The 21,588-nt window shown below is 35.4% G+C and overlaps 1 protein-coding gene across 7 annotated transcripts; it reads left to right on the top strand.

Annotated features, from left to right (window-relative positions):
- The first annotated feature begins 88 nt into the window (after positions 1-88).
- On the top strand, positions 89-21,495 carry LOC103495747 (ABC transporter D family member 1). Of its 7 annotated transcripts, XM_051087943.1 has the most exons (28): positions 89-216; positions 326-455; positions 2,018-2,083; positions 2,181-2,273; positions 4,233-4,512; positions 4,695-4,919; positions 5,879-6,076; positions 6,194-6,648; positions 6,850-6,979; positions 7,063-7,141; positions 7,425-7,663; positions 7,771-8,075; positions 8,164-8,263; positions 8,375-8,533; positions 12,908-13,007; positions 13,088-13,196; positions 14,070-14,160; positions 14,493-14,617; positions 15,631-15,780; positions 15,860-15,932; positions 16,310-16,490; positions 16,567-16,725; positions 18,207-18,356; positions 18,440-18,673; positions 19,827-19,984; positions 20,084-20,136; positions 20,263-20,341; positions 20,569-21,081. In XM_051087943.1, exons 4-28 carry the CDS (start codon positions 2,212-2,214, stop codon positions 20,653-20,655), a joined length of 3,981 nt encoding a protein of 1,326 aa, XP_050943900.1. In that variant the 5' UTR covers positions 89-216; positions 326-455; positions 2,018-2,083; positions 2,181-2,211; the 3' UTR covers positions 20,656-21,081. The 7 variants fall into 7 exon arrangements, with proteins under 7 accessions (XP_050943900.1, XP_050943899.1, XP_050943898.1 ...); XM_051087942.1 differs by lacking the exon at positions 2,018-2,083; XM_051087941.1 differs by lacking the exon at positions 2,018-2,083 and having other exon boundaries at positions 2,162-2,273.
- The last annotated feature ends 93 nt before the right edge of the window (positions 21,496-21,588 follow it).

Below are 21,588 nucleotides of genomic sequence, written 5' to 3'. Positions count from 1 at the left end.
CCAAACAATATTCAAATCTAAATGATTGCAGATATAACGGCAGTTGACGAGACATTTTATATTTGGACCTTTTTATATTTGGTAAAAGACCCTTATTATTATTATTATATATAAAATGTTGTTTCGTTTTGGTTGTGAAAATCTAGTTTGATATGGAGAGGAAAACCCAGTTTTAACCGGGAGTTGGAGCAAACCGAACTAGTTGAAGCCATTACGGTAAGGGGTCTAAGAATCTTGAGAAGCAATAATTCTGAGGCAAAAATTGTGGGGAGTTCTTTAGGATGAAATTGAGGGATGACGATGGAACAATTAAATGTTGATGCAGAAGCTAATAGGTGCCAGAACAAGCAGCTAAGGTTAGGATTACTACGGATTGCCAAAGAAATCGCCTACCGCTAACTCACTTTGAGATTTGTCGGCTACTTCCCCCGTAGAAGGATACAGAAATTTCGGTGGTAAGTTCAGCTCCTGCTTTCTTCGATTTGGAGTTATATGTATGAGCCTGTATGTATATGTTAGACATTAGACTCTGAGGCCATCGGATGGAAGGAATGAAGGAAGGATTTCATTTGGTTTTATGCGGAGAGGGCTGTGAGATGGATAGAGAGTTCGAGTTTCTCATAACTACAACTAGTGGATAAGTTATCAAAGTTTAACTGTAGTTGTCTGCCAAAGGTTCGACCAATGAATCTCATACATGTGTCCAATTCCAAATTTAATTTGTGGAAGGCCTGCACTTAGTTGTATATAAGCGTTTTGGGGTGTGATTTTAGTCTTGCCTTATTCTTATTCACCATTTAATTCCAAACATGTTTGTATAATCTTGAGGATTTTACTACTACTCTCTCCATGAGGTATCTGGTCTGGGATATTTATATTATGAATGGAGGAGGGAGGGTGGTTCGAGTAAAGACTATGAATTTATAATTTTCCTTTTTGTTATGAACTAATCTCCAGTGTTTGATGTCATTAGAAATTTTGGATGGTATTCCAGTGGGTAGTTCTAGTTCAAGTCTCATTCTTATCTTTTTGTTCTCCTCTTGAGAAGTTTGTAGTCAGTGTGTTGAGCTGATTAGTTCAAAAGGAAAGCCTAATCCAACATGTGAAATCGGCAAAGCATTTATAGAAGTGAAACGTCTTCACAGTGCCAGTATTTTATAAAATTTGCCCTATTTATCCTAATCTTTTTGGTTTTGATTTATTCTAAAGATTGCAATTGTGGTACACAGTGCCTTCCATACCATACACAAAAAGAGAAAAAGGAAACTAAAATAAGAGAGGAATAATATGAAAAGCTAGAGAAAAGGGAGACAACACAATTGGCTGTGAACGACCTTACTTGAACAGGATCTGTTCCATCTGTGTCTTTGAGTTATAAGGAGACAAGAACACAACTCGCAGAGATTTTACTTCGTTTTTTTCTCCTTTTCTCTTCACGTGAGAGTTTGCATGTCCTAACTATTTAATCCTTTTCATTGCATCAATGAGAAATTGTTTCTTGTTTTTTCAAAAGAAATATATTTGCCATGTATGGTCCATCTTCCATGCTGTCATATCCCTCCAAATATGGCTTTTGCATGTACTGTGAGACCATTGCTTGTTTCTATAAAAAAGGAGGAAAGAAAAAAGTCTTATGAAATTGTCTATAACACTTAACCCCCACTGACTAATTCAGTGGTCAATGAAGCATACTAGAAATCTTAATGTCTACAATTCATGGGTTCAAATCACATTGGTCAACTTAGTTAGGACATACAACTTTACAAGCTCCCTGGTGCTAAATGTTGGAGGGTCAAGTATTCTGGTTGAGATGTGACCAATCGACTCAAATACTCATGAGTCATGATTACCTAAGAAAGATATTGTTCCTGACATTTTCTGCCACAAATGGTCATTTGTATATAGTAAATTTTCTAACTATGGAATTCTTGCTTCTCTCTCTTTAAGATTTTTTCTCTCTTTTGACCCAATACATATCATAGCCAACTAAGGTTTCTTCAACCTCTTGGTCTTGTAGGGATCTTCTCTCTTGGCCTATAGTCACTTTTTATCAATATAATTATCAGCTTCATATGTTAAATAGGTCTGGCTTTCTAAGTCATTTTGTGGAAATTATTTTATTGTTGAATTTGATTCTTCTTCTTATTTTTACGTTTAGAAGATATTTCCATTATTGACAGCCCTTTGGTGGAGGGAGGTTGATTATAAAAGATGCCATCTCTTCAGTTGTTGCATTTAACCAAGCATCGCCACGATATTCTTGCTTCAAGGAGGTATCACTAGTTTCACTACTACCTTGTATTGTGAATACATTTCATCTGAGTTGACTTCACTAATTTTGGTTTTTCCATAGGTTCTGTTCTTTTGTTTGCTCTTATATGGTATTTGCCCATTCTCTTATCTTTGAAAAAAGAAAACTTATTTGTACGGAATTTGTTTCTGAAAATGTGTGCAAATTTGTTTTGCCGAATGTATTTATTAAAATGTGTGCCTAAGAGTTCCACTATTTCAAGATTTCAACTGGAAAAACTATGATATGAAGGCCTAGATTTCGAACTATTGTTATATATATGATCTAGGTGGAGGTGAAGGTTGATCGTGAATTACATGACTGGGAATGTATCTTGTTGATTCCATGAAATTCTTGGTGTCAAGTCATTCTCTTAATTTTGAGGGAATAAAATTAATTTTTCTGGTTGAATATGTGCAATTTAGGTCAAAGTCCTCTTACAAATATGGAAAAGAATCTAGATGATTTTGAAAAATATTTGATAATTAAAAATGTACAAATTCCAACCATATTAAATCAAATGCTTGTTGGAACTTCTATAGAATGCTTCCCAGATGCTGTAGTAATCAATATTTAGCATTTTCTTATAGGAATGTTTAGCATGTTAAGTTACGGTTTCAATTCATTAGAATAATCTGATTGATTCCAGGAAATTTTTGGTGTCAATACATCAAATGCTTTCTGGAATTTTTGTAGTATGCTTCCTAAGCACCATAGTATCAGTATTTAATATGTGATTCAGGTCCAAGTTTAGCCCTTGAACTTTCTGGTGTGCATCTATTTGATCATGAACTTTAAAAGTGTCCAAGTTTAACCCTTGAACTTTCTGGTGTGCGTCTATTTGATCAAGAACTTTAAAAATGTCCTTGAAGTTTTAGTTTCATGTCCAATAGATCCCTGAATTTTAAAAGTGTGTAAATAATAGGTCCTTATATTTTGTGGACATTATCTTTGTACCTTAGTTTGTTTTGAATATGATGAAGGTGCTAAGGGGGTGTCAACCTAGTTGAGATGTTCGGGTGCACCTTCTGATCCTTGGTTCCATTGCTCATTGTATAATCTTCTTGTACTTTGAGGTCTTGTCTCGGATTAATATATCGATAAAAGGGACTGCTTCCTTAAAGAAACAGGTCCTTATATTTTCAATTTTGTGTTGAATTGGAAATCTTGTGTCAAAAATTTCAAGTTTGTGTCAAATATCATTAGTTTTCAATTGCGTTGACTAGTTTCTCAATCTATTTGATATTTTAAAAAATTCATGGACTACTGGGCACAAAATTGAAAGTCTAGGAGTCCTATTACACATAAAATTCAATTTTGAATCTAATTGATCTTTTTGATTTAATGCTTCTGAGGACTAGTCTCTTTTTACCTCTTCAATGTAAAGAGTTGGTTTATTTTGTTTTTTTAACATAATAATGATAAGTTTTTAATTTTTTTTTAATTATGATAAAGGCCTAGTATACAAAAATATTAACATGTAGGGACTTAATAGCTATTTTCTAAAATTCAAAGACCTATTAGACACAAAATTGAAAGTTTGAGAACCTTTTAGACACTTTCTAAAGTTGAGAAACCCTTTCTGACACAAACTTGAATGTTCAAGTAGTAAAGTTGTAATTAATATGTTGATGAAGTTTAAGGAAAATCTTTGCTTCTGTTCATTAGATTATTTAATAATCTGGTTACATACTGGCAAGTTTTTGTTACTTTTTAGTTTAGACAATTTTATAATACTGTGATATCTTTCTTGAGTTTGGAGTTGATAATCAATATCCACTTTCCTTCCAATGATGCACATGGCATTTTATAATTTATATGCATCAACCCCAACTCGTTACTTATTATGGAATTTATTCACTTGGTCAATCCTGTTAGCCATAGTTATATTTCAACTTTGGGATTGGGTAAGCCAGAAATGAATTGTCATTCTTCTTGGTAGGAAAACTTTGCTATTTGCCACTGGTGTTGTTCTTGTTGGTGGGACTGCTGCATATTTGCGATCACGGAGCAGCAATGAAAAGTCTCCATCCTTTAACCATTACAATGGGCTTGATAATAAAGACGAGAGATCTACGAATCTGGCAACAGATGGTGGTAGGATCAAGAAAGGCACGCAGAAGAGTGGGGGACTGAAGTCACTTCATGCACTTGCCGCTATTCTGTTGTCTAAGATGGGCAAAAAGGGTGCCGGAGATTTGTTATCTTTACTGGGTATAGTGGTAAGCGCAAGCTATATATATCAAGTGATGTGATGAGTCTGATTGTCATATTGTCAATCTTACTTCTTCTTCTTCTTCCTTTTCTTTTTCATTGGTAAATTATCGTAGAGTTACGTATAACATGTGACGAGTTGCTTTTTGGAGGTTTTATGTGTTCACACTTGTATTTATCGCCCATGCAGGTATTACGAACTGCTCTGAGCAATAGACTAGCAAAAGTTCAAGGATTTCTTTTCCGTGCAGCATTTCTTCGACGTGTTCCCTTGTTCTTACGTTTGATTTCAGAGAATCTGCTCTTATGTTTCCTTCTCTCAACTCTTCACTCTACTTCAAAATACGTGACTGGGATCTTAAGTATACATTTCAGAAAAATTTTAACACGACTCATTCACACTCACTATTTTAAGGTACTTCTAGCTACAGTTTGTGCTATTAATCAAATGTTTACTCTTTGTATTAATTTCTGTAGACTTTATAGACAGTCATGTACGTTATGTTAATGTCTTTCTATATTAGTAACTTTATTTGTAGCTCTTGACAAAGGGACTTTTTTTTATTTTTAAAATTCATCTGCTTCATTAAAGTAGAAGAAAATTGTCAAAGGGAAGGGATGTTTGTGGTTTTATCTAAACCTGAGGAATGGAAATCATAAAAGCACCTTCCAAACTAGTCTATATATTGACTAGTTGTTTCATATGTTCTTTTTGAGTTGTATTGGCTGTGGTTAGCCCCACACTTCGACATTATTAGTTGTTTTGTCCTTTTATTATGTATGGATATTATGGGGTGTTAAGGGGGTGTCAACCTAGTTGAGATGTTTGAGTGCACCTTTTGACCGTTGGTTTGAATGCTTATTGTATAATCCTCTTGTACTATGAGCTTTTGTCTCATTGTTTATTTATTAATAAATGAGGCAGTTTTCTTTTTTTTAAAAAATAGTCTATATATTGAAAAAATTCATAACTAAAAGCTCTTTGGTCTCTCTCTCCTCCTTTTATATTGTTCTCTTATTATCTTGAGTTGGTCTGCTCTCCTTCTCTCTCTCTCTCTCTCTCTCCCTCCACTTTTTTAGATAGGGAATTTATGATACAAATGAAACTTCTGGAGGGTTGTGATTGGAGTTACAAAAAGACTGATTTTTCTCATCTTATCTTGGGTTGTGATGCTAGAAATGTTGTTTCTCATCTTATCTTTGGTTGTGATGCTACATAAAGTCTGATTTTTCTCATCTGATCTTGGGTTGTGATGCTAGAAATGTTGATTCCAAGGCTTGTTTATGAGATTCTATAAGATCTAGGTCCTAAATGGGTTGTCTTTTATGGTAGCTGAACTAATTGTAAATATTTTTTTTTCTTTTGTGTTTCAGAATATGTCGTACTACAAAATATCACATGTTGATGGTCGAGTGACCAATCCTGAACAACGAATTGCAAGTGATATACCTCGGTTTTGTTCGGAGTTGAGTGAGCTTGTACAGGATGATTTAACAGCAGTGGTTGATGGTCTGCTCTATACTTGGCGCCTTTGTTCTTATGCTAGCCCAAAATATGTTCTATGGATACTGGTAATCTCTTTCAATTTTCTTGATTCTTTGTCATTTGATAATGCTTTTCATTGTAGAGTTCAGTCAATTTTTTTTTTAACACAAGTAGTCAAACTGAAAAAAGATGCTACTTTGTAGGGCTATGTAGCAGTATCTGGAACCTTGATCCGAAATTTTTCTCCTCCGTTTGGGAAACTAATGTCTAAAGAACAACAATTTGAAGGAGAGTACCGTCAACTTCAATCTCGTTTAAGAACCCATGCTGAGAGCATAGCCTTTTATGGTGGAGAAAGAAGAGAAGAATTTCATATTCTGCAAAAGTTTAATACCCTCGTTGAGCATTTGAAAATTGTTCTTAATGAACATTGGTGGTTTGGCATGATTCAGGACTTTCTAGTGAAGTATTTTGGTGCCACTTTTGCTGTCATTTTGATTATCGAGCCTTTCTTTTCTGGTCATCTCAGACCTGACTCTTCAACTTTAGGGCGAGCAGAAATGTTGAGCAATCTTAGATATCATACTAGTGTTATAATCTCATTATTTCAGTCTCTTGGAACACTATCTATTAGTTCAAGACGTCTCAATCGCCTCAGGTATTATTTGGTGATAAATTGTTTTCATGGATACTACTGTTTCTAGTTGTTGAAGTAAGTAGTTAGCCTTAAGACAAGCATAGGCAGTCTTTGCATGACATGGGAATGAATCTATGGGTAAAAGTAGTTATTAAGAGTATGCGCATGAAATTCTCAAGTTATTTATTTATTTATTTGGTTTCATTTTCTTTATTATTGCAGTGGTTATGCTAGACGGATTCATGAGTTAATGATTGTGTCCAGAGAGTTGAGCGTTGAATCTTCTCAGCCAGCAACTGGTGGTATGAATTGCTTTAGTGAAGCAGATTATATTGAGTTTAAAGGAGTTAAGGTAAACTGTATGCTGAATTAGCTTGATTATCTCTGCATATAGATACACTTCACATTCCATCTTAACATTCAATTTGCGACCAGGTAGTCACTCCCAGTGGTAATGTGTTGGTGGATAATTTGACTCTTAAGGTTAAACCAGGATCCAATCTTTTAATTACAGGTACTCCTTCCATCCGGTGTCATCTTGCTTGGTGTTGATTATTTACCTATTCACCTATTGTTAGTCTCCTCACCACCTTAACTCATAGTTTCAGTGGCTCATTCGTTCTTTTTATTTTTCCCTTGGTGTTCAGAGAGGGGTGGGACGATAGAAACCTTAAATCTAATAATTACTGGATGCTTTATTGCTGCTATGTTCAGAAAAATTAACCAGATGCGAAATATTTTCAGACACTGCTGTCAATGTTATTTGGACTAACCAAACTTGTTATTTTGTGCTGAAGGTCCAAATGGTAGTGGGAAGAGCTCCCTTTTTCGAGTTCTAGGTGGCCTTTGGCCTCTGATTTCTGGCCATATTGTTAAACCTGGGGTTGGCTCTGATCTGAACAAGGAAATTTTCTATGTTCCTCAGAGACCGTATACTGCTGTTGGAACTCTTAGGGACCAGTTAATTTACCCACTAACTGCAGATCAAGAAGTTGAACCACTCACACGTGATGGAATGGCAGAATTATTAAAAAATGTTAGTTTCTCCTTGTGGTACTTCTCTTGTTTTAATTTTCAAGTTTTGTGGTCATTACATTACTTTTGGGATTTGATTGTGTTGGAATTCTATTCCTTTCTATAAAGGTTGACCTTGAATATTTGCTGGACCGTTACCCCCTTGAGAAAGAGATAAACTGGGGTGAAGAACTCTCTCTAGGAGAGCAGCAAAGGCTGGGGATGGCCAGATTGTTTTATCATAAGCCCAAGTTTGCAATTCTCGACGAATGCACAAGTGCTGTCACAACTGATATGGAAGAACGATTTTGCTCTAAAGTTAGAGATATGGGAACATCATGCATTACAATCTCGCACCGTCCAGCCTTGGTTGCTTTCCATGATGTGGTCTTATCCTTGGATGGTGAAGGAGGTTGGAGTGTTCATTATAAACGGTTAGATTTCAGCAACCCAAGACTGTCAACTTTCTGTTAAATGTGAAAAGTGCATACATTTATTCATTCTACTTCCTTGATAACCCAGGGAGGAGGTTCCGCAGGGAGTCATCAATTCGATGACACCTAAGACTGACCGTCAAAGTGATGCAGTTGTAGTCCAGCAAGCATTTTCCAGTCTTGAGAAGGTTGAAAAGCAGTTAGAACTTTGTTTTCCTTTGGTTTATATTGTTTTCTCCATATATTGTTGCTCATGGAAAAAACTCCCGATTCTTCCTTTTGTTTTGGTTGTTGTTTAGGCATCTAGTTTCTCTAAGTCAGATGCAGGATCATACAATCCAAGGGTGATAGCAACTTCACCTCCTGCAGAAAGTATTGCTACTCGTCCAATTGTTCCTCAACTTGAAGGAATTCCCAGAATATTGCCACTGAGAATTGCTGCATTGATCAAAATATTGGTTAGTCTCTCATAAGGCTGAAATAGCGAAACTCCCATTTATTCATGCTTCCAACTGACCAACTAGTAACTAGACCTAAAAATAACGGCTCAAATAACTAATAGAACAGTAAATAAACAAGCACATTACTGAAAACTACTTGGACTAGTAAAATATAATATAAAGATTGGATCAACTCAATTTTCACTGCATCAAGAGCATATTAAAAAACATAAACTTCAATGAAAACATATTAGATGAAGGCAGAAGGAAAAACAGTAGAGCCTACTAAGAACTAAGGTATTTGAGAGGGATCCTGTCCCAAGGTTGTTCAACAGGAGGGGTAAACTAAGGTATATGAGAGAGATCTTGTCCCAAGGTTGTCCTACAGGAGGGGTAAGGAGCTTAGATTTGGGTTCTATGTGGTTCAAAGATGCAGAGTTTTAATTTTGGCTGGTCCTCAGGGAACCTAGATTTAGGTTTTGGGCAGTTTAGAGGAAATCATCCTGATTTAGATTTTGTGTTGTCTGAAGGTCGAATTAGATTTTTGGCAATCTAGTATCGGTCAGAGGAAGGAGTTGATATTTTCCAAATTGTAACTTATGATTCATGATTTATTTTGATACATGGTACACCAAAATGCCATTTTGGTACATGTTCCATTTCGCGAGTTAACAACGAAGGATGAAATAAAGGAGTTGAACCTCCAAACACCGATAGGGTGAGTTACATCAGGGCCCTCCAATTGGAAATCTAATAAAGAATAAAATGACCAAAAGGTTACTACGATTTACGCAAACCCAAAGAAAGCAGTAGATATAACTGTCCATAAAACAAATGAAAGGGGAACAAGTATATATGAAATAGCCAGATTTTTCAGTCACCTTATTTGATCATTCTCTTCTGAAGGTCTTTTGACTTCTAAGATAGAAATAAGGTGACACACTCATCCATCTCCCTGTAAGAAACTCTCTAAAATTCAGGTTTCACGCATTTGTTAGATACCTAGATTAGTATAGGACAAGGGTATAAAGGTAATTAGATATGTGGCAGTTAGATGGTTATAATTAGGAAGTTGGGGAAAGAAGAGAGGGCATGAAGATTTTGGTGAAGGAAAGGGCTACCTTACTCTTTGAGAGATAGGAGAAGCAGAAGGATCAGGTTACTTTATTCTTGTTATTTGGGTATTTTGATTTCCAGCAATTCCGTTTAGTTGAGTATTTTGTTCTTGCTCTTGTTATGTTTTGGTAGTGAATGATCGTTTGGATCATTGTTCTTGAGTACGAGCTGTACGTTTTCCTTGTAATCTTTGAGAAGTTTAATAGAAGTATTAGAGAAGTTTAATAGAAGTATTAGATACCATTTGGTATCCTAAAAATTGGTATCAAAGCATCATACTTGGGAAAACAGAGGAAATGGCGAAGAAGATTGAAGAAACTCTGAGGCCCTTGGGAGGAGATTGATCAGTTGGGGGGATTAAATGGAGAAAAACCAACAACTGTTGTTGAAGTGCATTGAAATGATGCTGAAGAAAAAAACAACGATGAGAGAAACAGAAGATTCGCTAATGAACTATATTGAAGATAGGATATGTGAGAAATCTACAACAACGAGAGCAACAAAAGATTCCTTCAGTCGAACAAAGATGAGTGAGACTAAGGTAGAGCAAGCTGAAGCTTCGATACTAGAAATAATTAAGGAATCGAAGACGAGCAAGAAGATTATTGAGCATCAAGTTAAGAAGTAACAACAGATACCGTGCACCGAAAGCTTGGCGAAGGAAAAAATTGCAATGAGTGAAGGAAGCACAGCATCGACAAGTCAAATACTGAGGATGGAGAGCATAGTTGAAGGAGGAAATACACCAACGAAAGAAACCAGGAACGAAGAACGAACAAAAAAGATAGGAATTGAAGAAGATAAGAGTGATCGAAACAAATTCAAGAAGGTAGACTTACCCGTGTTTAGCGGCAAGGACTTCGATTCATGTATTTTTTGGACTGAACGGAATTTTCAAAAATATAAACTAACCGATTCTGAGAAATTAATCGTTGCTGTAATCAGATTCGATGGAACCACATCAGATTGGTCTCAGTCGAAGGATGAACGTGATGCATTCAAGGATTGATTGGAATTAAAACAGAGGTTGTTACTTCCTTTCCAATCAGTGAGGGAAGAACTTATCTGCGGACGATTCTTAAAAATCAAACAGAAAAAAACGGATGAAGGTCGGTGAGAAGTACTGGTGAGACCTGAAACGAAGACTCGAGTGAAGAAAAAGTTGTTACTCAAGGAAGCTGAAAATGGTTGGTTGCGATGGAAAAGGACAAAGAGCACACAAATTTATGTAGAAACCCGAGTATCGGGAGAAAAACCACAATACCTTTCTTATCATTTTTTGATAAATTTTACAATAGGTTGTGGGGTCAGGCGGGTTGTCCTGTGAGATTAGTCTAGGTGCGCGTAAGCTGGCTCGGACACTCATTGATAACAAAAATAAATTTTACAATAGGTACAATGAGAGAGAATAAATAGAATACACAGAATAATAAAAAAGGAAAAGATTTAGGAATTAGGGTAAATATTTCCATAATCTTTTCGTAAATACCCTAAGGGCTAAGCCCACTAATTCCAACACGCCCCTCAAGTTGGAACGTAAATATCAATGAGGCCCAACTTGCTAACACAAAAGTCGAAGTTTGGTTTGAGAAGCTTTTTGGTGAGAACATCAGCAACCTGTTGGCTCGAAAGGATGTGGAATGCATATGCTCTCAATGTCAAGTTTTTCTTTGATGAAATGTCGATCAATCTCAACATGTTTAGTTCTATCATGTTGAACGGGGTTGTTAGCAATACTAATAGCGACTTTATTATCACAGAAAAACTTGAATGGTGTCTCACATTCCTGATGAAGATCAGACAGGACTTTTTGGAGACAAATTTCCTCACATATTCCCAAATGCATGGCTGGATATTTGGCCTCAGCGCTGCTTCTGGCCATAACACTTTGCTTCTTACAATCCACAAAAGATTGGCGGTGTGGAAGAAGGTATTCTTTTTGAAATCTGGCATATTAACTTTGATTAAGTTTGTGTTAAGTGGTAATCTGGTGTATTATCTCTCGTTGTTGGGAATTGGTGGAATAGAGCTTTGTTGGCAAAGTGGCTTTGGCGCTTCTATCTAGAATTCGATTCTCTTTGGCATATGATTATTGTGAGCAAGCATGGTCCCCATCCTTTTGAGTGGACGACTTTAGGGGTTAAAGGCACTTTCCATAATCCTGGGAAGGATATCACTTTCAAGCTCCCTTCTTTTTCTCGGTTTTCTTGTTGTTTTGTGGGGGATGGCAAGTACACTTATTTTTGGAAGGATCAGTGGGTGAGGGAGAATTCTCTCTATTTGATTTTTCTGCATCTGTATCATTTATACTCTTCGAAAAATTGTACTATCTCAGATATTTTGGTGAGATTTGAGAACTTGGTGTCTTTTGCTTTCGTGTTTCGTCATAATTTGATCAATAGGGAGACGACAGAGGTGACTTCTTTTCTTTCCTTGCTTGAGGGTTGCCCTTTTAGAAAGGGGAGAAGGGACGTTCGTGTTTGGGATCCTAATCCTAGTCAGGGCTTCTCTTGTAAGTATATGTTTAGTATGTTGTTGGATCCACTCCCCTTGTAGAGTCGGTTTTTGATGTGATGTGGAGGACTAAGGTTCCCAAGTGAGTTAGGTTCCTTATCTGCAAGTCTTGCTTGGTCGGGTTAATACTGTTGATAGGCTTGTTAAGAAAAGAACATTGCTTGTGGGGCCTTTTTGTTGTATGATGTGTCAGAGGGCGGAGGAAGAGCTTGATCATCTTTTTTGGGATTGCCAGTTTGTGAGGGCCGTGTGATGCTCCTTCCTTCAGGAGTTCGGCGTTAGCTTTGCTGGTTTATGTAGCATCAGTGTGACGATCAAGGAGTTACTCCTCTATCCCCCTTTCAAAGAAAAAGGGGGTTTCTATGGCTTGTTGGGGTGTGCGTGATCATTTGGGACATTTGGGGTGAGAGGTGTCCTGGGGAGAGGGATTTTAGTGAGATTTGGTCTTTGATTAGATATCAAGTGTCTCTTTGGGCTTCGATTTCGAAGAACTTTTGTAACTAATTACATAGAAAATATTTTACTTGGTTGGTCCCTTTTGTAAATGGGTAGTTTGTTGGGCTGATTTTTTTTGTATGTCTGTGTATTCTTTTATTTTTTCTCAATGAAAGTTATTGATTTCATCAAAAAAAAAAAAAAAAAAAAAAACATATTATGTATCAGTCTATTGTCTTTGTTGTCTCTGTTATTTGATTACTTTTCTATTTTTTGGTCTCAGTGTATTTTTTAGCATTATTCATCATCGATCTGTTTATCCTACAGGTGCCCACATTATTTGATAAACAGGGAGCACAGCTGCTGGCTGTTGGTTTTCTTGTTTTATCTAGAACATGGATATCAGATCGCATTGCCTCATTAAATGGTAATTTTGAATGTCATTTCCGAAACATGGATTATGTTATAAAGTTGCCCATTTCATTGGAGAGGAACTGATTTCCACAGGAACCACGGTAAAGTATGTTTTGGAGCAGGATAAGGCATCTTTTATTCGGTTGATTGGAGTTAGTGTCCTGCAAAGTGCAGCTAATGCATTTATTGCTCCTTCTCTAAGGTGATTTCGGATTCCTTGGAGCAGACCATAAAAACCTGAATTCTATTATGAAAATATTTTAACAAAGATCTTCTGCCCTTTGCTTTGCTAATTTTCTTAATAGGAATAACCATAACACAGACTGAAAGCCATCGTATATTCTTATTCATTTGTCTTTGCTGATATCTCTTCCAATTTCTTATTTGTCTAATGCCAATCGCCTAGTCATGTGCATTTTTTTTTTGTTCATGTGCGATGTTTACATACTCAGGCATCTGTTAGTTTTATGTTTCCTTGGTTTGATGACTACTTGCTTCCCTATAGTACAATTTTAGCCAAATAGGTTAGAGAGAATCATACGCTTAGTTTTGTTGAAACATGATATGATTGAAGGTCCAGGCATGTGGCCGTAGGCAACCACTCTCATGAAGAGTATGCCCAAGATAGGTAGCAATGTGTAACAAAATGTAAGAGAGGTTCGAGGGAACATCGGAGCCTAAACTAATACAATAAAAATTTATAATATAAGACAAGTCATTTGTAGATTCCTGCCCCGGGGGACATTAGCTGGAAATTTTGGATTCTTGATTTGGATATTTTTATGATATAACATTGCTTTTGAAGCTGGAGCATATTTGTTTATCAATGTCCAACTTATTACAACACCAAGGCTCAATTTAATGGTGATATGAATTTATCCAATTTTATTATTCTATTCTACGGACGCAACTTTGTTGTATGTTCTCCATAAATACAATTGCAAGATACTCATATATGTTGTTCTTTCCATTCAGAATTTCTTTTGTAGTTTCTTATATAAAGAAAGGAAAATCTAATATTTTTTATTTTATTTTTTAATTCAAATTTAGTCACTGATATCCCTTTATTGAACAGGCATTTCACTGCAAGGCTAGCCCTTGGTTGGAGGATTCGATTGACAAAGCATTTGCTGAAAAGTTACATGATGAACAATGCATTTTACAAGGTATGTGGCTTATTGCGGGGTTCCACCCTGAATAAATTCTCTACTTGTGAAAAAGTTTTAATTAAATCAACCAACTTTTGTATATAAGGCTTCACAAATCTTCTATATTCTGATACTGGATGAGAGATTATTTAGTAGTAGTAGTACTAATAGCAGTAGCAGTAGTAATAGTAGTAGTAGTGGTACTACTACTACTACTACTACTAATCATAATAATAATAAAGCATTGTCCAGAGCTTGTTCCAATCGGTCTGCCTCTCATTCACGTTTTGTTTGACCATTAATATAAAAACTATCTCTAACTGTCTAACGTGAGTTATTGCTTCTTGTAGGTCTTTTATATGTCTAATAAAAGTATTGATGCCGACCAGAGATTAACAAATGATCTTGAGAAGTTGACAGCAGACCTGTCTGGGCTAGTTACTGGGATGGTGAAACCTTCTGTTGATATTCTTTGGTAAGTGAAGTTTAGTTGTGGAGAAGAAATAAGGACTTTGTATTTCTCGGTAAAGTTTGGGTTAAACAGAGTATAAATGTCTTTAAAGAAATTTCTGGCTAATTTCATTTGGTAACTTACTAACTTGTAATAGGTAGTAACGTCTTTAAAGAAATTTCTGGCCAACCTAGTTAAGATGCTTGGGTGTGCCTGCTGATTCCCCAATTGCTCTTTGTATAACCCTCTTGTACATTGAGCTTTTGTCTCTCTATTTTTAATATTAATAATAGTGAGACTCGTTTGCTTTTCAAAAGAAAAAAAAACTTGTAATAGGTAGGAAGTATTTACAGATACAAAACTGAACTCAATTGTTCAATAGTAAAGGTCAAATAGGTTTTCTAGGCCTAATGTAATCTCTCAAGTTTCTGAAGAAGGCGTTATAGATGACCATTGAAATGATCAACTTACTCTTCTAATTTTCAATGTGGACTTGGGAAGTCCGGTAAAAAAAAATAAAGGTCTGCAAGTTTAAGATGGGTAGGAGTATGAATTTATATAGTTTTCACCTTTTCCCACTATACATACGTGTGTGTGTGTATCGTGTTTAATTGATTGAGGTCTATTTTAAGGTGTTTGTCTGGTCATGTTGAACAAGATCTGTCATAACTCGTAGCTTAGTTGTCACAATATTGTGATTGTGCTTTTAATATATGTGTACACACGTGCGGATACATTATTATTCATTAGTGCTTGAGCTAGCTTCTAAACATTTCGAACTAATCTCACATGATAATCACCTAACCTACGACATTTGATTTTAAAAGATGGAAATTGTTATTTGTAACCATATTTGATAAATTAAAATTTATATAATATTATTTAAAAAGTGTACCTTTTTATATGTTAAATATGAACAGAATTAATAAGGGTCAGATGGGGCTCTCTAGGCGTTTTTTAATCTTTCAACAGGTAGGTTTAATAGGAAATAACTGTATTAATTTAGAATTTTCTGTTCTCGGCTGCTATGGTTTAAGGTTCACTTGGAGAATGAAGATGTTGACAGGTAGGAGAGGAGTTGCCATTTTGTATGCTTATATGTTGCTAGGTCTGGGTTTTCTAAGAACAGCTGCTCCCGATTTTGGTGAACTAACTAGTCAAGAACAGCAACTCGAGGGAACGTTTAGGTAAGTAGTTTATCAATTTTATTTTTAGTTTGTAATGCTCTGCTGCAAATTGATAACTTGAAGATCATGGATAACTCAGGTTTATGCATGAAAGGCTTCGTACGCATGCTGAGTCAGTTGCTTTCTTTGGTGGTGGTTCTCGTGAAAAAGCTGTAAGTTTTCTGAACTTTGCATTGTGTTGAGTCTGTTGGCCGACTGGAAAAATATCTTATTAAAGGTTATGAAATTACAAAAAGAACACTCACTGATTAGCTAAAATGGAATGATGGAATCATAGTAGGGAAAAAGGGGCTATTTGAAATTTTAGTTCTAGAATAGGCTTTTGTATTAATTATCATAACTCATTTGAATATAAAATCAATCCTCTTTTTTGCCACCCCTTGGTATGTGGGAATATCTCATCTCCTCCCTTATTTTGTACTCTCTTTGGATAATGAAATGAAGTTTGTTTCTAACTTTTGACTCCGTCTACTCAGAATGAGTTGGATCTTGATCGATGTTAAATCTTATTTTGCTTATTACTTCGCAGATGATTGAGTCAAGATTTGAGAAGCTTGTGGACCATTCATTGTTAAATTTAAAGAAGAAATGGATGTTTGGCATATTAGATGATTTTATCACAAAGCAATTACCTCACAATGTGACATGGGGTTTGAGCTTGTTATATGCCCTAGATCATCAAGGTGACCGAGCCATGACTTCCACTCAAGGTAGCGACTGTCATCTAGAATTTAATTGTAAAACTAAACTCATACTCCTGTCTCTCTCACCATAAAATTTTCTCAGGCGAGCTGGCACATGCACTACGATTTTTAGCATCTGTTGTATCTCAAAGCTTTTTAGCTTTTGGCGACATTCTTGAATTACACAGGAAGTTTCTTGAGCTCTCTGGTGGTATCAATAGAATATCTGAGCTTGACGAGCTCTTGGATGCTGCGCATTCAGGTAAATTCCACAATTCATTTTTGATGTCTAGTTTCCATAAATTAACTGAAACTAAGTGAAAAACTTCATAGGAAATAATTGAAGTAACTATTTTGATGGGTAAGGCAATTAGTGTTCATTTCATCTTTTATTTATGTTCTTTTAGCTCACAGCTAGTGTCTGGGATCTGACTCTTATTGGTTTACGTAGTTAAACAATACAAAATTGAATTCATCCATGTTTTTACTTTCTACATAGTTTCAAAAAATTGAATGAGCTACATGATAGTTGCTTAAATAACTAATTTTAGCTCTATATTAATGGTAACTATCTCAGCGTCAGTTGCTAACTTTCCTCTCATGAAAAACATTAGCCATAAAAGAATTTTTGCCTACAAATTTGCATGTGAGGAAAAATTCAAAGTTCTTGTGCCTTCTTTGAGCAATTCAAGCTCAACTCTCGCCTTCATATCATTGCCTCATTTGGAAATCAGACTTTGTAGCTGATTCTTATGTGAGCTTCAAACCATTCTAGCTTCACTGCAACCATCCTCCTTGTTCAAGTTCAGATCACGAAAGTCTTTCCATATCATAAATGTTGCCATATTGACTTAAAACAATTATATTCCAGAAGTCAAGGATGTCATCATATTGTACTCTGACCTAATCTATTGTGACAAAACTTATGCTGAGTGTTAGTAGAGTAGCAAGGGACAAAGGGGAATTTGTTCAAAGAATCTTTATTATGATCAAAAGTTGTTAAGCACAAGAGATAGATTCCCTATTCATAGAGAGTTGAAAACAAAGTTGTTACGAAATCAACAATTAAGTAATAAGAAGGATGTAAAGATCGACATACAAATATACGTGGTTCACTAACAATGTGTTAGCTACGTCCACAGATAGAGGGAGAACAAATATTATTAGAGAGAATGTTTAGGATACAATACGGTGCCACTAGCTTGGAGAGTTTATATATTGCACTTCTTTATATCTTAGAGTCAAAATCGTAAATAGCTACATATGCTCAATTGCGAAAACTAAAGAGCTTTCGGGGGCAATCCACTCCTAGACCCCAACTCGTTGACCAGTCAGTGAGAGCCCCGTACTAGGTTGTTTGTAGCGCCACATAGCGAATTGAAGGTATTCCAACAGCAGTATTAAAAAATGGAATGAAACTTAAATATTTATGACAAAAATTTTGTATTAGAGAGTAATAAGGTTCAGTTCACATCCACAATGCAATGCTTTATTCCTTCAAGCTCAGATTCTTTTTCTTTTTTTAATCTAGAACAAATTAATAACAGTACTGATTTTGTCGTCCAAATTTTTACATCTTTTTCCATATGCTATATTTTGGTGATTATTGAGAGACAGGCTGGTGGAATAACTTTCCAAGTAGTTATTACTCTTTTCAATTTCAAACTAGGCATTGCTATTTCTACTTGCGGAAAACTGAAGATTCTATTGTTGTACCCTTTGTTTTCTCCTGAAAAATTGCAGTTACTAGAGGATCGTCGACCAACAAGAGGGACTTTCACTCGGAAGATGTCATTTCCTTCTCTAGGGTGGATATCATTACCCCAGCCCAGAAGATGTTAGCAAAGAAGCTGACTTGTGATGTTTTACAGGAGAAGAGTCTGCTGGTTACTGGTTAGTAAAGTATTTCTTTTTCTTCTTTTTTTGTTTATTTCTTATCTTTTATTTTTGTCTCACAATGGTTTCAAATTTTTAAGGCCCAAATGGGAGTGGAAAAAGCTCAATTTTCAGAGTTCTTAGAGGTCTTTGGCCAATTGCAAGTGGAAAACTCACTAAACCATCACAAAACACCAAAGAAGACCAATGGGGTTGTGGTATTTTTTATGTTCCTCAGCGTCCCTACACATGCCTTGGAACACTCAGAGATCAAATAATATATCCCCTATCCCGTGAAGAAGCAGAGATGAAGTCATCAAAATTGTATGCCAAAGGTAAATTTCTTGTGAATTTGCACTTTGCTTTTTTAAATGGTTCAAGTGTAATAGTATTTGTTTATTGTGCATTAGTTTCTCATATTGGAATTTGGAATTCTCTACCATATGCACATCTCTTTGGTATGGATATTTGCTTGGGGTACTGTTTATATTTGACATTTGTGAGGGTTGTGCCAATGCTTATTAGATGTCTCAGATACTTACGGGGCAGTTAAATAAAGTTTCAGATTTTTTTTTAAATCAGTGGACTACTGAATTTGAAGAAAAATATACGGAGCAGTATGATGTCATGGATACCAATTACTCACTATTTAATGATTTGATATTAAGAACGTCAATACTAATCTTGACAGACTCTTCATTATCTTTTCATTCATGTTGAAAAATTGAAAGGAAGACTAAGTTTTGAGGATAGGGAGAAGCCCGCTAGACATTTGGAACGTAACGTAGTTGTCTTGTGGATGTTTGTAGCCGGAAATTCTAGTCAGTTTTCTGTTTATGCCTAAGTAGAGAGCCTTTAAATTGCTGACAAATATGGTGACAGGTCATTTTTTATAAAGTAGGACATGCACATGGCGTCTTTGTTAAAGTATGATTTCTAATTGTGCAATAAGCAATATATTTGAGAAAACGATATCCAAAATTAAACAATTTTCTAAATGATTCACTAAATTATAAGAAAAGTAATTTAAAATCATTTGAGGTACTAATGCTTCTAAAGAACAATTCTGGTACTTGCACTCAAAGTTTATTACTGATCACAAGAGCATATGAAGCATCTGATATATTCTTTTAATGTGTTCTAAACTGCTTATTACTGACTTTCATCGTATGTCATACCGATGAGCAAATGAATGGTTACTGTTTCCATTTTTGTTCTTTTGAAAAAGATCAACCGTTAAAAACTATTTTAGGAAATTAGTCCTGTTATGACTGATGCTCTGAAATGGATTTTTATTGCTAAATATTTGATGGTTTAGAAATTTTTTTGCTCAGCGCCATACAACCATTCTAGGAAGAGTTGAATTTTAATGTTTAGAAATGTGCTTGTTCTTTTCAATTATTGCCCCCTGGGGCTTAAGAAGTTGAAATTTTCAATAGTTTTCTAATTACGTTCAATCTCTATTTCTCTAACATTGGGTTCTTTCAGGTGAAACATCTGTGGATAGTGTTTTGGATATGCATTTGGGAATTATTCTACAGCATGTTCGGTTAAATTATCTTTTGGAAAGGGAGGAAGGTGGTTGGGATGCAAATTTGAATTGGGAAGACATTCTATCCCTTGGGGAGCAGCAGAGGTTAGGAATGGTGAGTGACTCAAATTATTAAATCTGTGAGCTTAAATATTAACTTTTATGAACTTGCATACTGATTATCTTAATTAAATTTGTCTTATGTCCTTGTAAGGCACGCCTGTTTTTCCACAAGCCAAACTTTGGGATCCTTGATGAGTGCACCAAGTATGTTGGCCAACTTCAATTTTCTCCCTTCTATATGTTATTTTTGTTTTTGTTTTTTTCTCTTTTTGTTGAAAAAGTCTATGTTTGGCATTGCATGATCATGACTAATTACATCTTTTTAACCAGTGCCACTAGTGTAGACGTTGAAGAACACTTATACAAGGTTGCAAAGAGCATGGGCATAACAGTCGTCACTTCATCACAGGTTGGTGGTTTTTCATTTTTAATTTTTTATTAATAAATATACCACATTGTGTAGTTTGAATGTGATGCACTGCGAATGGAGATACGAAGATACCTCTATATAGTCAGAACTTAAGTGAATTATATACTCAAGTTCATTTTCTTGTGTGGTATTCAAGGCTAAAGAACTTGTTCAACACAAGTGTATATTTGAGTTCCTCTAACTGTTTCCTTCTCATATTTTGACAGAGACCCGCTCTAATACCATTCCACTCATTAGAGCTACGACTTATTGATGGGGAAGGTAACTGGGAACTTCGTTGTATTGAGCAGTAAGGTATTCATAATAGTCCAACTGAATTTAGTTAGTTTATTTCATCATGATACCCTCTTTGTGGAGCACCAATATGAGGGAAAAAAAAAGATGGTTCTCTAATATATATAACATATACACAAATTTTTTCTTTTGGGAGAAAGAGGGCCCTCTATAAATAATATGCATACGAATGGTGTATCATATAGCTCAGGGGATTAGAAAAGGGAAAAAGTTATTTATTTATACGTTGCACTGAACTGTTAAAATAGCCTGGTAATAAGATCTGAGCACATAAGCACAGGTCATAGTTGTGTAGGATAGAGAAATTATTTGTACAGGATTTTATTATTTAATTCAATTAGCATGTAAGATTGGACGAATCATCATATTTTTATGGTCCCCAGTGAATAAAAGGGGGAAATTATGATATTTAGTTTTTTTTTCAACGATTACCCTATTGTTTTTGTGTCCCCAGAATAGGAGTTCTAAGGTAGAGATTAACTTCTATATCCGTCATGTGGTAATGTTTCGCACAAATGCTTAGTGAGGGAAAGCTTGAAATATGCAATGGAACGATAACTGAAGGTTGAAAATTCTTTACAGAAATTTCTGTATCATCTCTCAAATTAATCTACGGTGGTGACAATGCGACATTGTAAACCTTAATTTAGCTTGGCATTGGCTTCTTTTATTTATTTATTTATTTTTACTTGCGTTGGCCCTGCTTTTCTTGTCTTTAGGGTTAGTATTTTTTTTTTAAGAGAAATAAATAATGAATAATCCCGGGGTCTTTGGACATAACAGGAAGTCGCACGTTGGGTGCATTCACACACTACCAATAGAAACTACCAATTTCTAAAGTCTGTTCTTTTCTTTTTTAAATTAATTTATTGGAAAATCCATTCCTACACCGTCAAAAGTAAATTTTTGAGTTTGTCGATAAAATATCAATT

Source organism: Cucumis melo, chromosome 7 (assembly GCF_025177605.1).
Source record: "Cucumis melo cultivar AY chromosome 7, USDA_Cmelo_AY_1.0, whole genome shotgun sequence".
Taxonomy (NCBI): domain Eukaryota; kingdom Viridiplantae; phylum Streptophyta; class Magnoliopsida; order Cucurbitales; family Cucurbitaceae; genus Cucumis; species Cucumis melo.
The sequence above is the reverse complement of the archived record's forward strand: the minus strand, read 5'-3'. Positions and strand labels throughout refer to the sequence as shown.